A 17,831-nucleotide genomic window follows, 5' to 3' on the forward strand; every position below is an offset into this window, starting at 1 on the left:
CGTTGGAACGTGTCTCGTCTTTGCGCCGATGAGGGGCCCATCTTGGTGTGGTGAGGGACAGAAGGCCCTGGGGGGCTGCCAGGAAGCCAGGTGGGGGCCCGAGCCCCTGTGGTGCTCCTCAGGGGCCTTGGTCCTCTGTCTACAACACGGGGAGGGAGGCCAGCGGAGAGCGCACCCCGGCAGGGTGCTCCGCTCGCGGGGAAGGAGAACGAGGGACGTGGAGTGGCGCTGGTGCTATGGTGTGTTTGCCCAGACGCTCTGAGGCAGCCACCACCGCTCCTTCCCAACAGCTCAGAAATCAGAGTCTCCCTGCTCCGTCACTGAGGTCCCATGTCCCCCTCGCGCAGACTCATCTCGTGTTAAAGAGCGATCCCGTGTTTCTTCCTGTGCTGGGCTCCTTCTTTCCCCCTTTTAGAACCAAAGCTGCATGCACGGAAGAGAACTTCTCACTCTTTGGCCATCTGGCGCAGATACATTGCAAATGGAAAGGTGCTGGGCAGCGTGCAGGTCCCAGCTGCGAGCTTCATCCAGGGGAGCTCGCAGTTCGCAAGCAGCACCCAGTGCGCATCCCCGCAGCCCTTTCTCTTCTCTGCTCTTTGAATAATTTATCTGCAGGAAATCCAAATTGCCAAGGCATGCTTTAACCTAGCAGAATGATTGCCAATTTCCTTGGGAAAACTGACCAAAAAAAAAAAAAAAAAAAAGGCTGCCGACTGCATTTCAGCTGAAAGCCGGCGCCCAGCAATCAGACACATCAGCTCCATTGTGCGGCCGTGTCGGGAGGCACGCGCTCGGGCTCCGCGCAGATGATATTTGAAGGCTCATAAACGTAATGAAGTCCCTTTGACACCTGCTCCTCTCTTCACTTTAAATGTGAGTCACTAGTCCGCGGGGAACCTCTGCTTTAAAAACCGAGATTAGAGTGATTCTGTTCCGTGCCGCCAGAGTGCGGTCGTAGGCCTGCTGCCGGGGCCCGCAGGCTGCGTGGATAACCCCCGGGTGTGAGTTCTGGCCCTTAACACGTCATATATGTTGTTGTGCGTGACCACTGCCTGTGGGGAGGCTCACTGTGCAGATTTCGTCTTCCTAACGGGGGGGATTCCTTCCCTCCTGCCAGGGGCCTCCGTACCTCCGAGCTCGGGCTTTTCTCTCGCGGGCCTCCAGGCTCTGACGCCTGAGTCTGCCGCCCTTCCTCTCTTCCTTCTGCTGTCTGGCCTGGCCTTTGTCAAGCCTTGGCTGTGGCCTGGCACAGGTGGTATCGCTCCATCCCCTTCCCGACCACAGGGACAGGTGGTGAGCCCGGTGGGGCTCAGGGGCTGCATGGGACACCTCCTGCCAAATAGAGGCCCCTCCCCCCGACCTCGGAGACAAGGGGCTTCCGCTGTCCCACCCACCTCCTACCTTGTCCCTATGTCTGGCCGGATGTGTCATGGGTGACATCGGTCTGGGATTCTACCTGAGGACCTGTGGCCCCGGGAGGGTCCCCTCCTTGGGCTTCTCCATGATGCTTGTCCATCGTGGGCTTCACCCTCCTGAGGGCTCTTCCTTGACTCCCCCACTGGACTATGTGGACCGTGTTCCCCATGGGGATTGGGCAGGGTCGGGGAGGGTGGGGGTGCACTGACGGGCTCTGACAGGGCCGTCAGACTGTGTGACGGGTCTGCGCTGTGCGGGCTGCCCTGCCCCCTCAGGAGGACCCACTCACCCACTCCTGGGAGAAGGGACATCCCTAGGAGGGTGGCCTGTGGGTCCTGTCCACGTGCCCCTCGGCCCGTGTTCTTGCCTGAAGCTGGCTCCCACCCGAGACTGCTTCCCACGTCTAGAGCCACGGTCTCCAGCATGGGGGCCACGGGCCCGGCACGCAGCCGGCCCGACTCAGATGTGCCGTGGGTCCGGCAGACATGCAGGGTCGCTGCGTGTTAGCAGAAAACGGCCTCCCACTCAGAGACTTTTCTGCAGGTCACTGTTGAGGTGACAGCGGTCTGGTAGGCCGCATCCGGTGAGGTTCGTGTATTAAGACCCGTGTCAAGTGTCCTTTTACATTTGCTGTGTGGCGGCTATCATGTCATGTGCCGGACGTGCTCTCTGTCCTCACTGGGTGCTGGTGCCCCGCTTCTGGGGACACACCCTTAGTGAGCACGTCCTGTCCCTGGGCTCAGGCCGCTGGTCCCTGGGCTCCCTCCAGGACGGCACGCGGTAGACATCGAAGTAATTCATTTTCTGGACGCTTTGTGGAGGAGACCCGTTCCAGTCCCTCCGTCTGCTTCTAGGAGGGTGACCCCCGTGTGTTGGGGCCCTCACGCCCGTGGGAAGCTGCGCTCTGGGGCCCAGTGAGGGACCAGTTGTGGTGCCCAAGCGAGCGGGGGTGGCGCTCCCCAGGCTGGCCAGGAGCCCGTGCGCTGGGGGCCCTACCGCCCGTCCGGATCCGGCAAACGGGGCAAGGGCTCCTGCAGGAGGTTCCTGTGGGAGTGGGGAGGTGGGGGCAGGGGGAGGTCCGAGTGCTGGGCCGGGAGGCGGGATCTCCCCACCGAAACCCCTGCCCCGCACTGGCCGGCCTGCGTCTTCTCTTCCTGCGCAGCCTCCGGGCGGTCCTGGGCTTGGCCTCCATTAACATCCCAGTTGTCTTTGCTTGCAGATGAGCTTAGAAAATGAGGATAAACGGGCTCGCACGCGCTCCAAGGCCCTCCGAGGTGAGTGCCGCCCCCTCCCAGCCCAGTGTGGCTGTGAACTCCAGGTCCGGAAGCAACAGACGCCATGTTGCTCAGGAAAGCAGAAGCCCACATCGGTGACCAGGCCCTGGGAGGCTCCCCCCGATGCTGAGCACTTGGGGTCCATCCATGGTGTCTGGAGCCTGTGAGGCCTGCGGTGGGGTCCAGACCAACCTGCCTGGGGTGCGGGTGAGCAGGTAGACGGCCCCACAGAGTGGGGAAGGCAAAGGTCCCTCAGGAGACCTTTCCGTTTGGAGCTGGAATGCTGCCAGGCTTCTGTGACAGCCTCCTGCCCTCCTGGGAGGTCAGTCCTAGTGCAGAAGGACACGGGGGGGGGAGGCTTGTCAGATTGAGCTGGCAGGGGGTGGGGGTCTTTGGCCGGCTCACCTCCCCGACTCCCTAAGTACACACCGGGCCAGAGCTGCACGTCCGGTGTGGGGAGGGGTCCGAGTGCCGAGCTTCCCACGTGGGCTGCTCAGCGGGACCCCGGTGCGCTTTTGCCCAGCGTGGCCCCATCACCAGGGACCAGCCGCTTGGTGCTCCCCGCCCAGGCTTCTCTGCTGGGTCAAGTTTCCTGCTGGTCCTGAAGGCTTGGAGAGCGGGGACTGGTTGGGACGCCTGACCCCTCTGTAAGGCCAGCAACCTCTCGCGGGGGGATCTGGGGAGAGCATGGGGGGCGGCAGCTCGCCCCCCTGCTCCGCGGCACATTCCAGGAGGTCAGGGAGGGGTGGGGTTCCCTTCTCACTGGGATTGTCTCCACTTCTTTTCTGTTCGTGCCTTTCCAGTTCGGATTGCTACATGTGTTTCCGTTTCTCTCTTTCTCTCACCCAGTGCCCCCAGAGCCCACAGGTGCCGACCTCAGGTAAGAAAGGCTTTCTGCCAGCACCCAGCATTTCGCATGCCCGTGACCCCAAACACCCCACTGTCCCACACGGGGCACTTTGGAGGCTCAACTGCCCCCTGGGACCCCTTTCCTCCTTGCCACGAGTCCCGCTACCTTCACCTCGCCTCTGCTCTCTCCCACCTCTGTCCTGGCCCCACCACGCAGTCAGCCTTGGGACAGGGGCACAGATGTGCTGACCCGTGGTCACTACCAGCCCTGCCTGTCCCTGTGGCCCCCAGCCAGCAGCAAGGTGCTCATTAGGGGGCTATCAAAAAGGGTTTTGCATCTGCTGGCCAGAGGCCCCATCTGGGCAGAGATGAGGGAAAGGGCTGCCGAGGTCCCCAGTGGTCCACAGACCCCAGGTGCTGACCGTGGTTGGTGAGCTGGTGATCTTGTGCTGGCTGAGTTCTGTGAATTTCCAGATTCTAGGTCAGGTCTCACCGGGAGGGGCATCCTGAGGAGGAAGGGAGGACAGCCCACAGCAGGGATTTGCCAGGTCCAAGTAGGAGGGGCCAGGTCGACTTGCCCCCACCTGCTGGCTTCTGTCCTGGGATTGGCCCCTGGATGGCCAGAGAGGAAGCCCCCAAGTCCCGTGCGTCAGGGTTGTCCCAGAACCACCCACACGACCTTGGAACTTCAGACTCGGTGGGCCTGGGTCCTCAGTGCTGTTTTACGTAGACAGGGCTGGCGATGCTCAGTAACCGAGGAGGAAAACCAGCCCTCAGACCCCCTGTTTCCTGAGGAGGAACAGGTGTCCCGGCTCTGACAGGAAAGGGGGAAGGGAAGTGGTGCTCATGGATGGTTCCAGAATGTCAAGCGCTTGTGACAGACCTGCGCTGGCTGCCCGGCCTCGTCTCGCTCTCGGGACACACGGCTGCTGCTATTTCTACCCCGTGGGGGAAGTGGGGAAACCGAGGCTTGGAGGACTGAAATTTGACCGGAAGAGCTGGGTCATACGTGTACCACCCCAGGCCCCGGGCAGCTCACGGGGAGAGAGTGGGAAGGCCGCCAAACCAGGCTGGGGGAAGGTCCACAGAACGTGCTCCCTGGGCGGGTGGCCAGAGGCACCAGGGGACAGAAGGCTTCCAGGAGGAGGTGTCACGTCTTTTGGTGCGTGATGCTCAGCGGACAACCTCTTCAGGACCGCGAAGGGGAGGAGGCTGGCCACGGGACTCAAGGACACTCTGGGTTTCGGAAATAGCAGCTAATTTTGGCAACAGATAAAGTTATGGAGTGACTTGCGAAGGCAGATCCAAAGACCTTTCTCTCCTAATTTTGAAGTAGAACAAAAACGACTTTCGAGACGGTGTTGTTCTGAAGCTCTCTCAGAGGACCCAGCCCTGGGAGGGTCCTGCAAGAACCTTCTCTCGCCGTGAGGTCTCAGCCTCCGTTCTCGGCAGTAGGGAGAATGTTGCCGGTGTTAGTGGAGAAACTAGGGACGAATGCGTTGATGTCTAATGTTTGAGCAACAGTCCTCAAGGTTCGGGGCTGCTTGGAGCTGAGTGGGGTCCTCCGTGCTGAAGAGATGCTTGTGTCCTGCCTGGAAGGTGCGGGTCACTCCTGCGTTCCTGGGCGCTCGCTGGCCGTGAGCTCCACCTGGGGCTGTGGTCTATGGTGGGTCGCGGCTGTTGCTCCTTATCCGTGCACACCAACCCCACGGCCACTTTATGCCGTGAGAATGGCAGACGCCGCAAGCCGGACCTCTGCCCGGCCCACCCGTGGCTGTGCCCCGTCCTGGTGAGGCTTATGCTCAGGGTGCCAGCGCAGGGAGACCGTGACCTGCAAAGGATGCCACTGTGTTAGATAAACTCACGCACAAGCCACTGGAAGGGAGAACCGAGTTAGGGGAGCTCTACGGTGGGACTCGCTCCACGGGTGAGGGACGGAGGCCTCCCTGTCCCAGAGTCCGGCATCCCCATCCAGTTTGTTTTTCCCAGCTCGAGCAGGCTCCCAGGAGGCTGCTTGCTCTCGGGAGTGGCACGGCCGTTGTTAGGAGCTGAGCTGAACAGGAGGCTGACTGGGAGCCGCCAGGGCTCTGAGTGCCTTCTCCTGCCTCTGGAGCCCACGTTGCTTCTCTGTGCCCTGGGTTTCACGCTGAGCACCCAAGAGAAAGCAAATGGACCTGGTGACTTTTCCTTTGCATCTGGGAAGAATGGGAAGGACGGCGGGACCCTTGTGTCTGGGTCCTGGTCTGGGTCCACCTGCAGTCGCACGGCCTGGAGGCTGTTGGAGGGGTTGGCTGGTGGGAAGCTCGGACACCTGCTTCCCTCTGCAGACGCCTGCTGGGCTCCCTCCAGAGCACGTTAGAGGAGAGCCGCCCATCTGTCACACCTGCATCTGGGTTCCCTCCCAGCCGTGTGACCTCATCGGAGGGCCTCCTCGGAGCCAGTGGCCAGCTCCTGCCCAGGGGACAGATTAGAATGGAAGGGTGCCCCACCTGCCTGTAGGGGGCTGGAGGGAAGTCAGTCCTGTCGAGGGCTGGTAGCTGAGAGCAGGGCTCCGGCTGAGGTTTGGATCTTCCTGGCCTTAGCCTTGACTTCCCTTGACACCTGTAGCTTATGATTGGACGTGCAAAGTTGTCACCAGGACCGTGCTCTGTGGGGACCATGAGCAGGCTGTCTGCAAGCCTCTTGCCTATCTTCCTGTCCCTGCCACCCTCCAGGAGCCACAGCGGGGAGCTCAGGGAGAAGCCCTGGCTGCATTGGCCTCCTCCCCGGGGCCCCACGCACCCTGGGGGTGCTTGTAAGGGAAATGGCGCGAACCGGGCAGCCCAGGCGGTGGGCAGGCCGCCGCTGGGCTTTGACCGGGTCTCCCGTGGCCACTGCATGGGGAGCCAGAGTGCAGGGGCTCTGGCTTCTAATCCCACAGCGGTCCTCACCTGCCCTGGACATGTGGGCTCCCGGCCCGCCCTGCTGCCCCCTGGGCTAGAGGCCAGGACGCTGGCGAGCTGGTGGCTGGAGGTGTGGCTCAGAGCTGGTGATGCATCCGGGGGCAGGGCCAGCGGCCTTCAGGACTCCACAGCAGCTGCTACATAATTGCCTGATTAACTCAGTGATTAATCGGCTAATTGGGACCTCAGCTTCAAATCCCTAGTAACAAGGACCTTTTGTGAAAAGTCTCAAAGCTAGCTCTTGAGAGAGAGAAAGCAAGCGTGGGGCATAGATTTTTAGAATAGACGGCCGGGGGCAGCAAGTCCTGTCTGTCTGGAAAGGAAATCCACAATAAAACGTGGCACGTCTTCCCTCCTTCTCCCCTGTCCTCTCCCCCCCTTCCTCCCTCCCTTTCTTCCCTTCTCTCCCCTTCCTCCTTTCAAACTGAGAATCAGCCGAGGAGGCCTCAGCCTGGAAGGCAGCAGGGAGACGGTGCTGTTGAGCTCCTAGGTGGGGTGGGGCTTGTCTCCGTCCACTGTCTTGTTCTCCCTGACCTGCCCACGAGGGTGACCTGTGTGGCCTGGGGAGCCCCACAGTGCACTGCCGTTAGGCTGTGATCAGTCAAATTAGAAACCATCAGGCGTGTCTAGACTGAGGTCGGGGGCCGTGCCCCCTAACCCTAACCCTGTTCTTCCCTCCCAGGATCTGGGAGAGCCTGATCAGACCCCCTGATGTCAAGCCTGTTAAAAAACAAGGGCTTCCCATCTTGGGACGGCCCCTCCCCGGAGGAGCTCGGGCTCAGCCTCCCCAGGGTGACCTCCCATGCCTTCTCCCATTTCTCGGAACGCTGGCTTGCCACTCCCGATCAGGAGGGAATGTTGGCTTCTTACTGTCTGTGGTCTGTGGATGTGCCCGGCAGCCCGTGGGATCCCGGCCTTGCACAGGGCTGACTCCAGGCAGACCGGGCTGGGTGGTAGTCCCCATGGCCATGATCTGACGTTTCCAGAGCTTTCCGTGGTTTGGTTCCCTGGATGACAGTGGCGGGGGAGGGACTCCTGGGTGCTTCGCCTTCCTCCCCGTGCACTGGCTGGCCCCCAGGGTGCACGAGGCCCAGCAGCCACCTCCCCCCCAACTCCCCCGCACGTCTGTGGGTCGCCCCCGGGTCATAGGCCCTCCGGGCCTCACCTCCCTGCACCAGGCTGCGGGCCTCAGAGCGCAGCGACGGCCGGCTTCGCCCTTGGGCGGCCTCAGGTGCTGGTTCTGGGGCTCCACGGCGCGTCCTGTTTCTTGGCTGCCGGGAAGCCGGCACCAGTTTGCCGGCAGTGGGGAGACTCGTGCACAGAAAAAGAAGCCGTCTAGGAGGTCTTGATCTCATACATGCAGACCTTTAACTAAACACACTCATGAAATTGTAATGAGTCTTTCGTTTACTTAAATGGGGTGAGTTATTTCATTAATTTTTAGTGAACTGCGAGCAGCCGTTCTGAGATGCACTGTTTGGAGACGGCCTCCTGCTCCCGGGGAAGGGTCTGGGCCGGCGGGTCCTTCCCCGCGTGACCACCCCTGCTTCTCTCCCGCAGCTGCCCCACCCCAGGCTGCACCGGCTCAGGACACATCCGGGGCAAGTACTCCAGACACCGCAGGTAAGGGGCTCCTGGAGAGCAGTGGGACTGCGGGCTGCTGGAGCCCCTCGCCCTCTCTGTGCCCTTTTGTAGATCTAGAACCTTCCATCTGTGCCTGTAGCTGCTGAGGCCAACACGGCCGTGGCGTGTCATGCCGTGGCCTCTCTGCTGGGGGCACAAGGCCAGAGGAGGGCGTTGGGAGGGAGCGCAGAGCGGACTGGCCAACCACGAGGGTGGCCTCTGTGAGCCGCCGCCTGGTCCCGCCGCCTTGTCGTCGCTGTGTCTGCTCGACTGTAGTGGGGGAGGGTGTGCAGGGTCTGGGGGCGGAGAGGAAAGGCCCAGGGCACCCGATGGCCTGCCAGGTGGGAGGAAGTGGGCTGGGACCGACAGAGGGCCGGTGCCCGCCTCAGCCGCGCAGGGGGCGTGCCGCGGACGGGGCCCCGGAGGTTAGGTCTTGCGAGAGAAGAACGACGTGTAGTTTGAAGCACACGAGTTTTTAATTCACAGAAGGGTTAGTGCATCGACCTGCCCGTCATGAATGTGGGGCTTTTAGCTGAGACGCAGAGATGAGCTTCCACAGCGGGGAACACGGCTGCTGAGGGTGGCGTGCGGGCGGGAGGGTCCCAGAGAGCCTCGACAGGGCGGCCCTGGTCCCCGTCCCCCAGTTCGCAGAGCTGCCCGCTGGCCAAGAAGAGGAAGCTGGAGGGCGCCCCGGCTGAGCACCTGGCACCCACACGGAAGTCCCGGCCCCTGAAGCTGGCGCTGGACGAGGGCTGTGGCGCGGACAGCGACAGCAGTGAGGACGCCGAGGTGAAGGACGCCTCTGTCTCGGATGAATCGGAAGGAGCTCTGGAGGAGGACGAGGAGATTCATCGTCCTGAGCCAGCTGAAGGTGCTTTGTGGCTCTTTCTCCCCCGAAATAAAGGGCGCTTAGTGTGGCCCTGGAGAATCACAGCCTGCGAGTGGGGAGGGGGCCCCGCTCCAAGGCAGTGAAAGGGCTGCCGAGGAAGCCCTTCCCGAGAACAAGCGAAGTCTTGTCCTGACATTCGTTGGGGTTTCCTGGAGAGGGGCTGGAGCAGGGCATTGGAGGGGCCTGTGGGCACATCTCTGGGGACGCTGTGTGTGCGTGTGTGTGCATGCGTGTGTGTACAGGAGAGATGGACGGACAGATGGGCGTGGGCTGTGCCTCGGGTCGTGGGGGAAGGGGGCTCAGACAGACCCCCTCTGCCTGGCCCCAGGGAAGGGCAGCTGGGGTGGGACGGGGGTCTGCTCAGCGTCAGGTGGGACTGTGGGGGCGTTCAGGGAAGCCCGGGGTGGGAAGGGACCCGGAGGGATTCCGCGCTGAGCCTTCTTCCCGGGGGGGCCCAGACTTTGGCAAATGCTGGTGGGAAAGTGGCCCTGGGTCCCGGAGGGAAGTGTCCATGTGCCCCCCCAGTCTGGCAGACTTCAGTCCTGGGAGTGGGACTGAGACCTGAGGTCCCGAACCCCCAGAGCAGCAAGGTGCTTGTGTCCTCTGGCCTCGCACGGTCCGAGACAGGTTCCTACTTTCTTTTGGAGCCAATTCTCAGCGACAGCCCTCACGCTCGCCTCCCTCCTGAGGCGTCTCTGGTCGTCTTTGCGGTGGGGTGTGGCCCAAGGGGTTCTAGGGAGGAAGCTCGGGCCCGCCCGCTTTCTTACAGAGGAGGGAGTTCGGGGTTTGGGCAGCAGCCCCGGCCGGGCCCCCTGGAATAGGTGCCCACACCCGGGGGGTCTTTGCGACCGCCCCACAGGCCGGTGTGTGGGGAGCCTTCACCACAGTGAGGTCGTGGCAGCTCAGACGTGTACACGTGTGTCTTTTAAAAACATAAATTCCTTTTCTGCTTTGTGTTTGTGAAGCACGTTTTAGAATCTGTTGTATTAAGTGACATTTTATGAAATGCAGGTTTGCCCGATTAGAGGAAGTAGCCCTAAAGGGAGGGGCTGTTAGTAACCGGGGTCAGGGAGCCTCCCAGCTTCAGAAGAAGCGCGACCCCTCTCCTCCTCAGATAAGTTCACAGCGGGTCTGTCTGCAGCCCGGCGGAGGGCCCAGCCGGCCTGACCTGCCCCGCCCCGCCCCGCCGTGCCCCCAGGCTGGGGCAGACGCTCCTTGGGCTCTTACACGCGTTTCTGATTCTGCGCAGGAAGGAGCCCCGTCAAGTCCCACTTCGGATCCAAGCCTGTCGGCGGCTCTGCAGGCCCCGCCAAGGGCGGCTACAGCAGCTACCAGGAGATCATTGCCACTTCTCTCCTCAACCTGGGCCAAATCGCCGTAGAGACCCTAGTGGGGGAGGACTTGGGCCAGGCGGCCGAGCCGGGCCCTGGTGTTGTGCACCTGGTTCAGGAGGAGGCTGAGGAAGGGGCCACCAGTGACGAGGGGGACAAGGACGTGTTCCTCCGGCCAGAGGATCCAGAGCAGGTGGCGGGAGTCACCAGGGAGCGCCCCCAGGAGCTCCGTCCCCAGGCCGTGGAGGGTGTGGCCAGTGAGGAGTCCAGCAAGAGGGAAGTTGCTCTGGGTAACGAGGAGGAGGACGAGGAGGAGGACGAAGAGGAGGAGGAGGACGAGGAGGAGGAGGAAGAGGAGGAGGAGGAGGAAGAGGAAGAGGAGGAGGAGGAGGAGGAGGATGAGGAAGAGGAGGAGGAGGAGGAGGAGGAGGAGGTCGCTCCTGAGGTCATCTGCCAGGAGGATGCCCCCCTTGCCCCCGGCCAGAAGGCCCCTGAAGCCCGGCCGCCGGCCTCACCCAGTCCCAAGCCCGAGTACTCCATCCTGGGGGAGGAGCGCTCCGACGACGGCCGGGACGAGGACGCGCGCTCCCAGAAGTCCGCGGTCACTGACGAGTCGGAGATGTACGACGTGATGACGCGTGGGAACCTGGGTCTCCTGGAGCAGGCTATTGCCCTAAAGGCTGAGCAGGTACAAGCCGTCTGTGAGCCCGGCGGCCCGCCCCCCGAGCAGGGCCAGCTGGGCCCCGGGGAGCCCGGGAAGGCAGTGAGGCCCCTGGACGTCCGGAAGAACTACTGCAGCAAAGGTAGGCCTGGGGGCTGGGCCCTCCCCTGCTCCCTCCCACCGCCCCGTCCCCCACCCCCGCCGGGGCTGGGGAGAGCTCGTCCCCCCACCGTCCCCACTGGGCATGGAGAGGCAGGCTGAGGGAGAGGTGTGTCCGGAGCGGAGGCCCTTACCGGCTGGAGGCAGGGCTGACCGGTGCAGACAAAGGGCACACTTACACGTAGCTACAGACTGGCCACGGATGCAGGGAATGGGCTCACACTGCCCTTGCGGGGCGATCCAGAGAGCAGCAGAGCTCCTGGGGGGGGGGGGGAGCGGAGGCTAGGAGGGACAGTCAGCCGGCTCCGGCAGCTCAGTTGCAGCTTGGGGGCTGGCCGTGGTCATGGAGAGACACCGGCAGACCCTGGGGGGACACAGCTGGGTCGTAGAGACATTGAGTGAGCTCTGGGGAACCCTAGTTGGTAGGTGAGTGGGGACAGAGGGCGCAGATTTCCTAGGGAACCTCGATGAGATGAGCTTGGGGCAGATGCTGAGGGGACACAGATGAGGACATTGTTTCAACCTGGAGGAGAACTGTCACCTTTCAGGGTGGCTCAGATGTGGGGAGAGCTCCTCGAGAGCTCGGATTCAGACTGGCAAGGTCTTGAGGGGACACAGGTACAAGGAGACCCAGATGAAGGTGATCCGAATTTAGGGACAGGCGTTGGAGCCTGTGTAGACTGTCAGTCTGCAGGCAGTGGGCTTGGGGCTCAGGATCAGGGCAGAGGTGTGCATGGCTGGGGGACACCGTGTGTGGCTGGGGGACACCAGCCGAGTGACAGCCACAGGCCTGGCTGTTAGGGTGACTCAGACCTATGGGAATGGACACTGGGAGGTCTGCCTTCAGGGACAGAGTTGAGGGCATGGACCCAGGGGACGGAGCCTCAGGGTGAGGAAGACGGCCCAGCTGGACGCACCGGGCAGGGGAGAGACGGGGCTCATGCCGAGGGTCAGATGCAGCCCGAGCCCTAGATAGAGCCCGTGTTCTGGAAGCAGGCATTGGGGACGGGTTGGGGATGACCCTGCCTGCTGGGTTGGTGGATGTCCAGCTTCCTGCCCATTTGAACGTGGAGATGCAGAGCCTGGGGCCCCAGGTCTCTGCCGTGCCTGGGGGAGGCATTCTGAGTGTGGCTGTGTGACCTCCGCTTCTCCTGGAGGGGACGGCTGCACCCAGGAATTTCTCTGGGACATCGGCTATGCTCTGGGGATCATCGTGTCCTGACAGGTGTTCCCTTCTGGCCCTTACATCCTATAGGGACATCTCCTGGCCCACAGAGCCTAGACTTGAGTTCAGCAACTGAGATTTGAGTTGAAATTTCTGCCCATGCCTATATTAGTCATGCGGCTTTTGGCAAGTTAACGTCTCTGTCCTCGTTTTGTCAAATCCAAAGGACGGGTCCCGGCAAGGAGCTGGTCCCATTTTTCACCTCTGTGCAGAGGCTGGAACTCTAGGCTCGGGGGGCTCTGGAGGCATGGCCCCAATGCTGAAGCCAACAGGCTCCCACAATGTCAGCAGGAGTGGGGGAGAGGGTGCCAGCAGCCTCCTCCTGAATTCGCTGCCCATCCTGTCACATGGGAGGGTTTTCCATGAGGACAGCCACTGTGGACCAGTGTCCCCAGAATGACCAAGCCCCGGTCCCTCCCAGGTACCTGGGCGGTCTGGCCACTCTGCTCCGGACGCCGTGAATGAAGGAGCATGGCTGTCCCATCCCCCTCCCAACTCGCCACCCACCACGCAGTTTTCTCACTGCACGGACTGATGCATCTTGTGTGTTTAGATCCCTCAAGAGCCGAGAAGCGTGAGATCAAGTGTCCGACACCAGGCTGTGACGGCACCGGCCACGTCACAGGGCTGTACCCTCACCACCGAAGCCTGTCTGGCTGCCCCCACAAGGACAGGATCCCCCCAGAGAGTGAGTAGCTGTGCACAACTCAGACCATCTCTGTTGCTTGGTTGGTGTTCCTGTGGAGGAGGGGTCACCCAGGGCCCTGTCCCTTTGGACTGGCTCTGTCCAGATGCCCCACCTTGAGCCCTACGAGGCTGGGGTGTGCAGCATGCCCAGTCATCTGCCTTGAGACAGCAGCCCCGTGCCAGGGCCCCAGGAGGCCTGTGAGGGGACAGCCAGTCGCCTGTGCTCCGGCGGGCATGGGAGAGGGCCTGTCCTCACTTCCAGCCTAGAGGCAGTAACTGCGAACAGGAGTCTCAAAGGCAGATCACAGAACCACCGGGGGATTTGAGGGCAAGTTGGCTTCCGCCCCAGGGAGGCCGGGGCCACAGTGGGAGGGAGCACGGCTGGACCGGGCTGAGGCTGGCGGGCCCTCCCGGCTGCTGCTCTCAGCTGCCATCCTCCCACAAGGTTGCAGACCTCACATGGGGCCCCTCCGTCTTCCTTGGCCGTGCTCAGCGTGTCCCTCCCTCTGGCTCTCTCGCAGTCTTGGCCATGCATGAGAATGTGCTCAAGTGCCCCACCCCCGGCTGCACCGGCCAAGGCCACGTGAACAGCAACCGCAACACTCACAGAAGGTACTTGGGTTGAGCGGGGCATGGGGGGGGTGGCGGTGGTGGGGCGGGCCCGGCCTCGTGTGTGGGCCCCGGCCTGGGATGGGTGCTAGGTCAGGGCAGGCCTCTTGGTGGGGGGTCGGAACTGTGCCCCGAGGTGTGGTCCCTATGGGAGTGGTCCTGAGACACCAGAGGGTGCTGGAGGGATGGGTGTGTGCCCCCCAGAGAGGCCTCCTACCCTTGGGGAGAGCCAGATGAGGCTCTCCTGGGAGGCCTCCACCTGCCAGAGGGTGGGGGCCGCGGCCCAGGCAGACCCGTGACTCCAGGGGTGCCCTTGGGCTTTCGCTGTCTGCCATCCTGCACAGCGAGAGTTGACCGTACTCCCCACCCGGAGGGCCTTGGGTAGTGTGGCTGTGACGGGCTGTGTCCTCGCGAAGGCAGCTGAGCTTCCCTGAGAAGAGGCCACACTCCTGAGTGGGGCTGTGGCCGTCCCTTGGCCAGCAGCCGGTCGGCCCGATGCTGCGGTGGCTCCCGTGGTGTCTTAGATCGGGTGCTTGCCAGGGAGGGGCCTGGCCTCCAGGGTCAGCACCTGGGGTGTGTGGCTGCAGGGCCTTGGGCCTTCCGGGGTTGGCTGATGGAGCATGAGCCAGAGACAGGTCCCGAGGGCTACTCGCTGGTCGGCAGTGAGAGGAGGGCAGGGAGGTGAGCGGCAGGCCCACTGCCCAGAACTGCCTCGAGCTATGAAGGCATTTAGGGTCAGCTCTGTCTTCCCCTGTCATTGCTGGGGTTTCCCCAAACAGAAAGCGACATGCAGAGATACTCTGAGGGCTCGAGGATCGAGCAAGAGAGACAGGAGCCTTCCCTGGGCTCTGGGTGGTGTTTGCGAGCTCCTGGCTTGAACAGGCCGGGTCTGGAAGACCGTCCTTAGCTGTCCTCTGCCTTTTCTCCAGTTTGTCTGGGTGTCCCATTGCTGCTGCTGAAAAATTGGCCAAATCTCATGAGAAGCAACAGCCGCAAACGGGAGACCCTTCCAAGAGTAGCTCCAGCTCCGATCGGATCCTCAGGTGAGTGAGACAAGCCCCAGAGCCGAACGTGCCTGCCCCCCAGGGTCCCCCAGGGGTCTTCCCAGCATCTCTGAGCGGCCCGCATGCGTGCACCTGCGCGTGTGCTGAGGACCTGAGTTGCCCTGAGGGCCTCCTGGGGGGAGCTGGAGGCTAGATTCTGGGGCGCATGGGACAGAGTCCGACGGCCGTGCGCTTGCCCGTGTTTCCGCTGTGGCACAAACCCTGCGAGGCCGCCCTGCCTGGCTCTCCCCAAAGACATCGGCTCTCCCCGCTGGGAAGCGCTCAGGGGCTGTTTGTGGAGATGCTGGGTCTGTCTCTAGAGACCAGACTACCCCAGCTGGCAGCCATCGGCGTCCAAACACTCCAGGAGCTGCTCCTTCCTGGCCGTCCTGCTGCACCTCCCTCACCTCAGGGAAGGACCCTGAGCCGAGGGCGAGGACGGAGGCACGTGGTGCCCTTCAGAGCACGGCCTGCTTGTGGTCCCAGAGGTTCCGAGGCAGCCGTAGGCAAGCGTGTGTGTAGATGGATGTCAGCGACCAGCGCTCCACAAAGGCCATTAAGGATGCATGTGCTTGGCCCCCCCACCCCTGTGACTCTGTGAAGGCAGGAGCCCCAGGAAGGCCACAGCGTCGGGAGCGTGCCCAAGGCAGTGGTTATTGCGAGGGGGGAGTGGAGGGAGCTGGCGCTGGCCCCTGGCCTCAGATTCTTGCTCTTGGCCAGTGGGGTGGCTCCCCACCAAGTGCCCTCACTGTGGATACTCCGTGCCCCGTGTCTCTGAGGGACTGGGACTTCAGAAGCCTTTCCCTTCCCCAGTTCTGCAGATCCCGTGTCTGCCCTTCAGAGGAGAGTGGAGCAGGCGCGAACCTGGGCAATAGCACAGACCCTGGTCTGGAGAGAGGCCCGCCTCCTTCCAGGGCCCACACAGCCCCCTGTCCCTTCTCTCGTGTGTGCCTGCCAAGGTCTCAGCCAGAGAACCTGGCCACGCCCCTTGGTTTGCTCTGTGGGTCCCCTGTGAGGAGTCTCCAGATGGGGCCAGAGCCGGGCCTCACCCCCCTGTACTCCCATGTACATGTCCATGGGGCCTTCAGCCCTGCGTGTCCAGTGGGCTCTTTCCACCTGCTGGCTGGCTCTGAAGATGCTCGGACGCTGCTTCTTGCTTCCATCCTGTACCTGTTTCTTCCAGCTTGCCGTGCCACTAATCCAGTTTTCTCCTGCCTTGATCTAAGTCACGGGTAAAACGTCAAACCAGCAGGCAGGCGAGGCCCTGGGAGCGTGGGTCGGGGGCCAAGGGCTGTGTTCCTGGGAATCTGACCCCCCTTTATTTGCCTGTGAAAGTGGACCACAGTGTTGTCTTGCGGACTTTGCAAATACCTCGTGAGGCCTGAACAAGGTCGTGACGTTTCGCCTCCCCAGGCCCTTGGTGCCGAGCTTCAGACGGTAGCGATGGAGGCCGGTGTTCAGGTTCTGGTCCTGTGGTGTGGCTATGTTTCTGCGGGTCGTCCCCGGGGGGTGTGGGGCAAGGTGGTGCAGACGTGTGCTGGCGTTCCGGACACTCCGTCTGCTGCGGGATGGGGCCCCGGCCAAGGAAGCCAGCAACCTATGCTGCCAGCTCTAAGCTCAGGGCTCTTTTCTCCACTGGGTGGTGCCTGGCCCTCTGCCCTCCTTGGGGAAGGGGAATGGGCCTATGCTTGGGGCAGCTGCTTTTCCAAGGTCCAGGCTCAGATCTGATCTCAGGGTTGTGGGGTCTGTCCCTGGGCCCCTGTTCCACCATCCCATCTCCCCCTTCTTGAGCCCAGGCTGCGGTCGTTGCTTGGTTCAGAGTCAGGAGCAGAGAGAGCGGCCGCGCCCCTCCTCCTCCCTCCCTTCTCTCTGAGCTGACCAGCGCAGAAGCCTGTCCACACACTGTGTGGGGGGCACTCCCCACCTGGCTGGTCTTCCTGCCCTGGCCACGTGCTGTCTCCACTCCTGGCTTCACGCCCCTGTCCTGTACTTGCAGCGTTGGGCAGTCTCGTGACCGTGAGCGAAGGCAGGGCCTTCCCGCTGTCAGCCCCTCTGCGGCTCTTCTCCACGGACATCAGGCAGGGAATAGTGCAGGGCTGAGGCCCTGGCCAGTCGAGAGCTGATTCGGGCCCTCCCTGAGCCCGGTTCTCAGAGGCACCCACGTTACGTCTGGGTGTCCCGTCTCCCTTCTCACTGGGCAGCTCTGTTATTGCAGCAGGAGAATTCCGTCTAGGGGTGGCTGGCCACTGTCCGAAGGACGCTCCTATGGACTTGCCTGCCAAAGGCTCCCACTACCGGTAGCCAAGCTCTTTGGAAGCAGCCCTCCTGAGCCCTGGGGGGACGTCTAAGGCCTGCCCTCGCCCTCTGGTCTGCAGGGACACATGCCATCGTCCCTTCAAGGCTCCCATCGTCCACTCCCAACTCTCTTCCTCATCCAGAACAGGCCCCGAGCACCCTTTCGTGGGGGGACGTGGGGGAGGGTCTCTGTGTACATGGGGCTCTGAGGGGTTCCTGCCTGGGCTGTAGGGTGGGGCTTGGGGTCCCTGATCCTGTCCTCACGGTGCTACACCTCTGTCCTACACCTCAGGCCTATGTGCTTCGTGAAGCAGCTTGAAGTCCCTCCGTATAGAAGCTACCGGCCCAGTGTGGCCCCTGCCACCCCCAGGGCTAACCTGGCCAAGGAACTGGAGAAGTTCTCCAAGGTCACCTTTGACTACGCAAGTTTCGACGCTCAGGTTTTTGGCAAACGCATGCTTGCCCCAAAGATTCAGACCAGCGAAACCTCACCTAAAGCCTTTAAATGTAAGTCGGGGAGACCCACTCCTGGGAGGTGTAGGGTTTGAGAGGGGGGAGGAGGGACCCCCTCACCAGCACCATGTAGGACTCTCTGCTCCGGGGCTGCCTGGGTGTCCCGTGTCTACCACGGTGGCTTTCCCAGAGTCCGTGTCTTCCTCACGTTTACGGCCACCATGTTCCCCATCAAGCTCCATGTATCTCTTCACCGTTTGTGAAACAACACCCAGGTCCTTCACCGTGTGTGTGTCCGAAGTCTTGAGAATAAGTTCCCTGATGTGATCCATCCTGTGGGGGCTCAGAGAGCCGCCACGCTGAGCCTGGGCAGAC

General features: G+C 62.5%; 1 protein-coding gene across 10 annotated transcripts in view; it reads left to right on the forward strand.

Annotated features, from left to right (window-relative positions):
• The window catches only part of MYT1 (myelin transcription factor 1), a 59,673-nt gene that overhangs the window by 21,708 nt on the left and 20,134 nt on the right, over positions 1–17,831 (forward strand). For all 10 annotated transcript variants that reach the window (XM_045980214.1, XM_045980210.1, XM_045980216.1 and 7 more), the window contains 9 exons: positions 2,636–2,690; positions 3,540–3,570; positions 8,042–8,104; positions 8,749–8,975; positions 10,243–11,127; positions 12,923–13,057; positions 13,578–13,668; positions 14,595–14,708; positions 17,296–17,510. In XM_045980214.1, the coding sequence (XP_045836170.1) occupies positions 2,636–2,690; positions 3,540–3,570; positions 8,042–8,104; positions 8,749–8,975; positions 10,243–11,127; positions 12,923–13,057; positions 13,578–13,668; positions 14,595–14,708; positions 17,296–17,510 (1,816 nt within the window). The remainder of the gene's footprint in view (positions 1–2,635; positions 2,691–3,539; positions 3,571–8,041; positions 8,105–8,748; positions 8,976–10,242; positions 11,128–12,922; positions 13,058–13,577; positions 13,669–14,594; positions 14,709–17,295; positions 17,511–17,831) is intronic.

The sequence above is a fragment of the Meles meles genome, chromosome 16, assembly GCF_922984935.1.
Source record: "Meles meles chromosome 16, mMelMel3.1 paternal haplotype, whole genome shotgun sequence".
In the NCBI taxonomy this organism is placed as follows: domain Eukaryota; kingdom Metazoa; phylum Chordata; class Mammalia; order Carnivora; family Mustelidae; genus Meles; species Meles meles.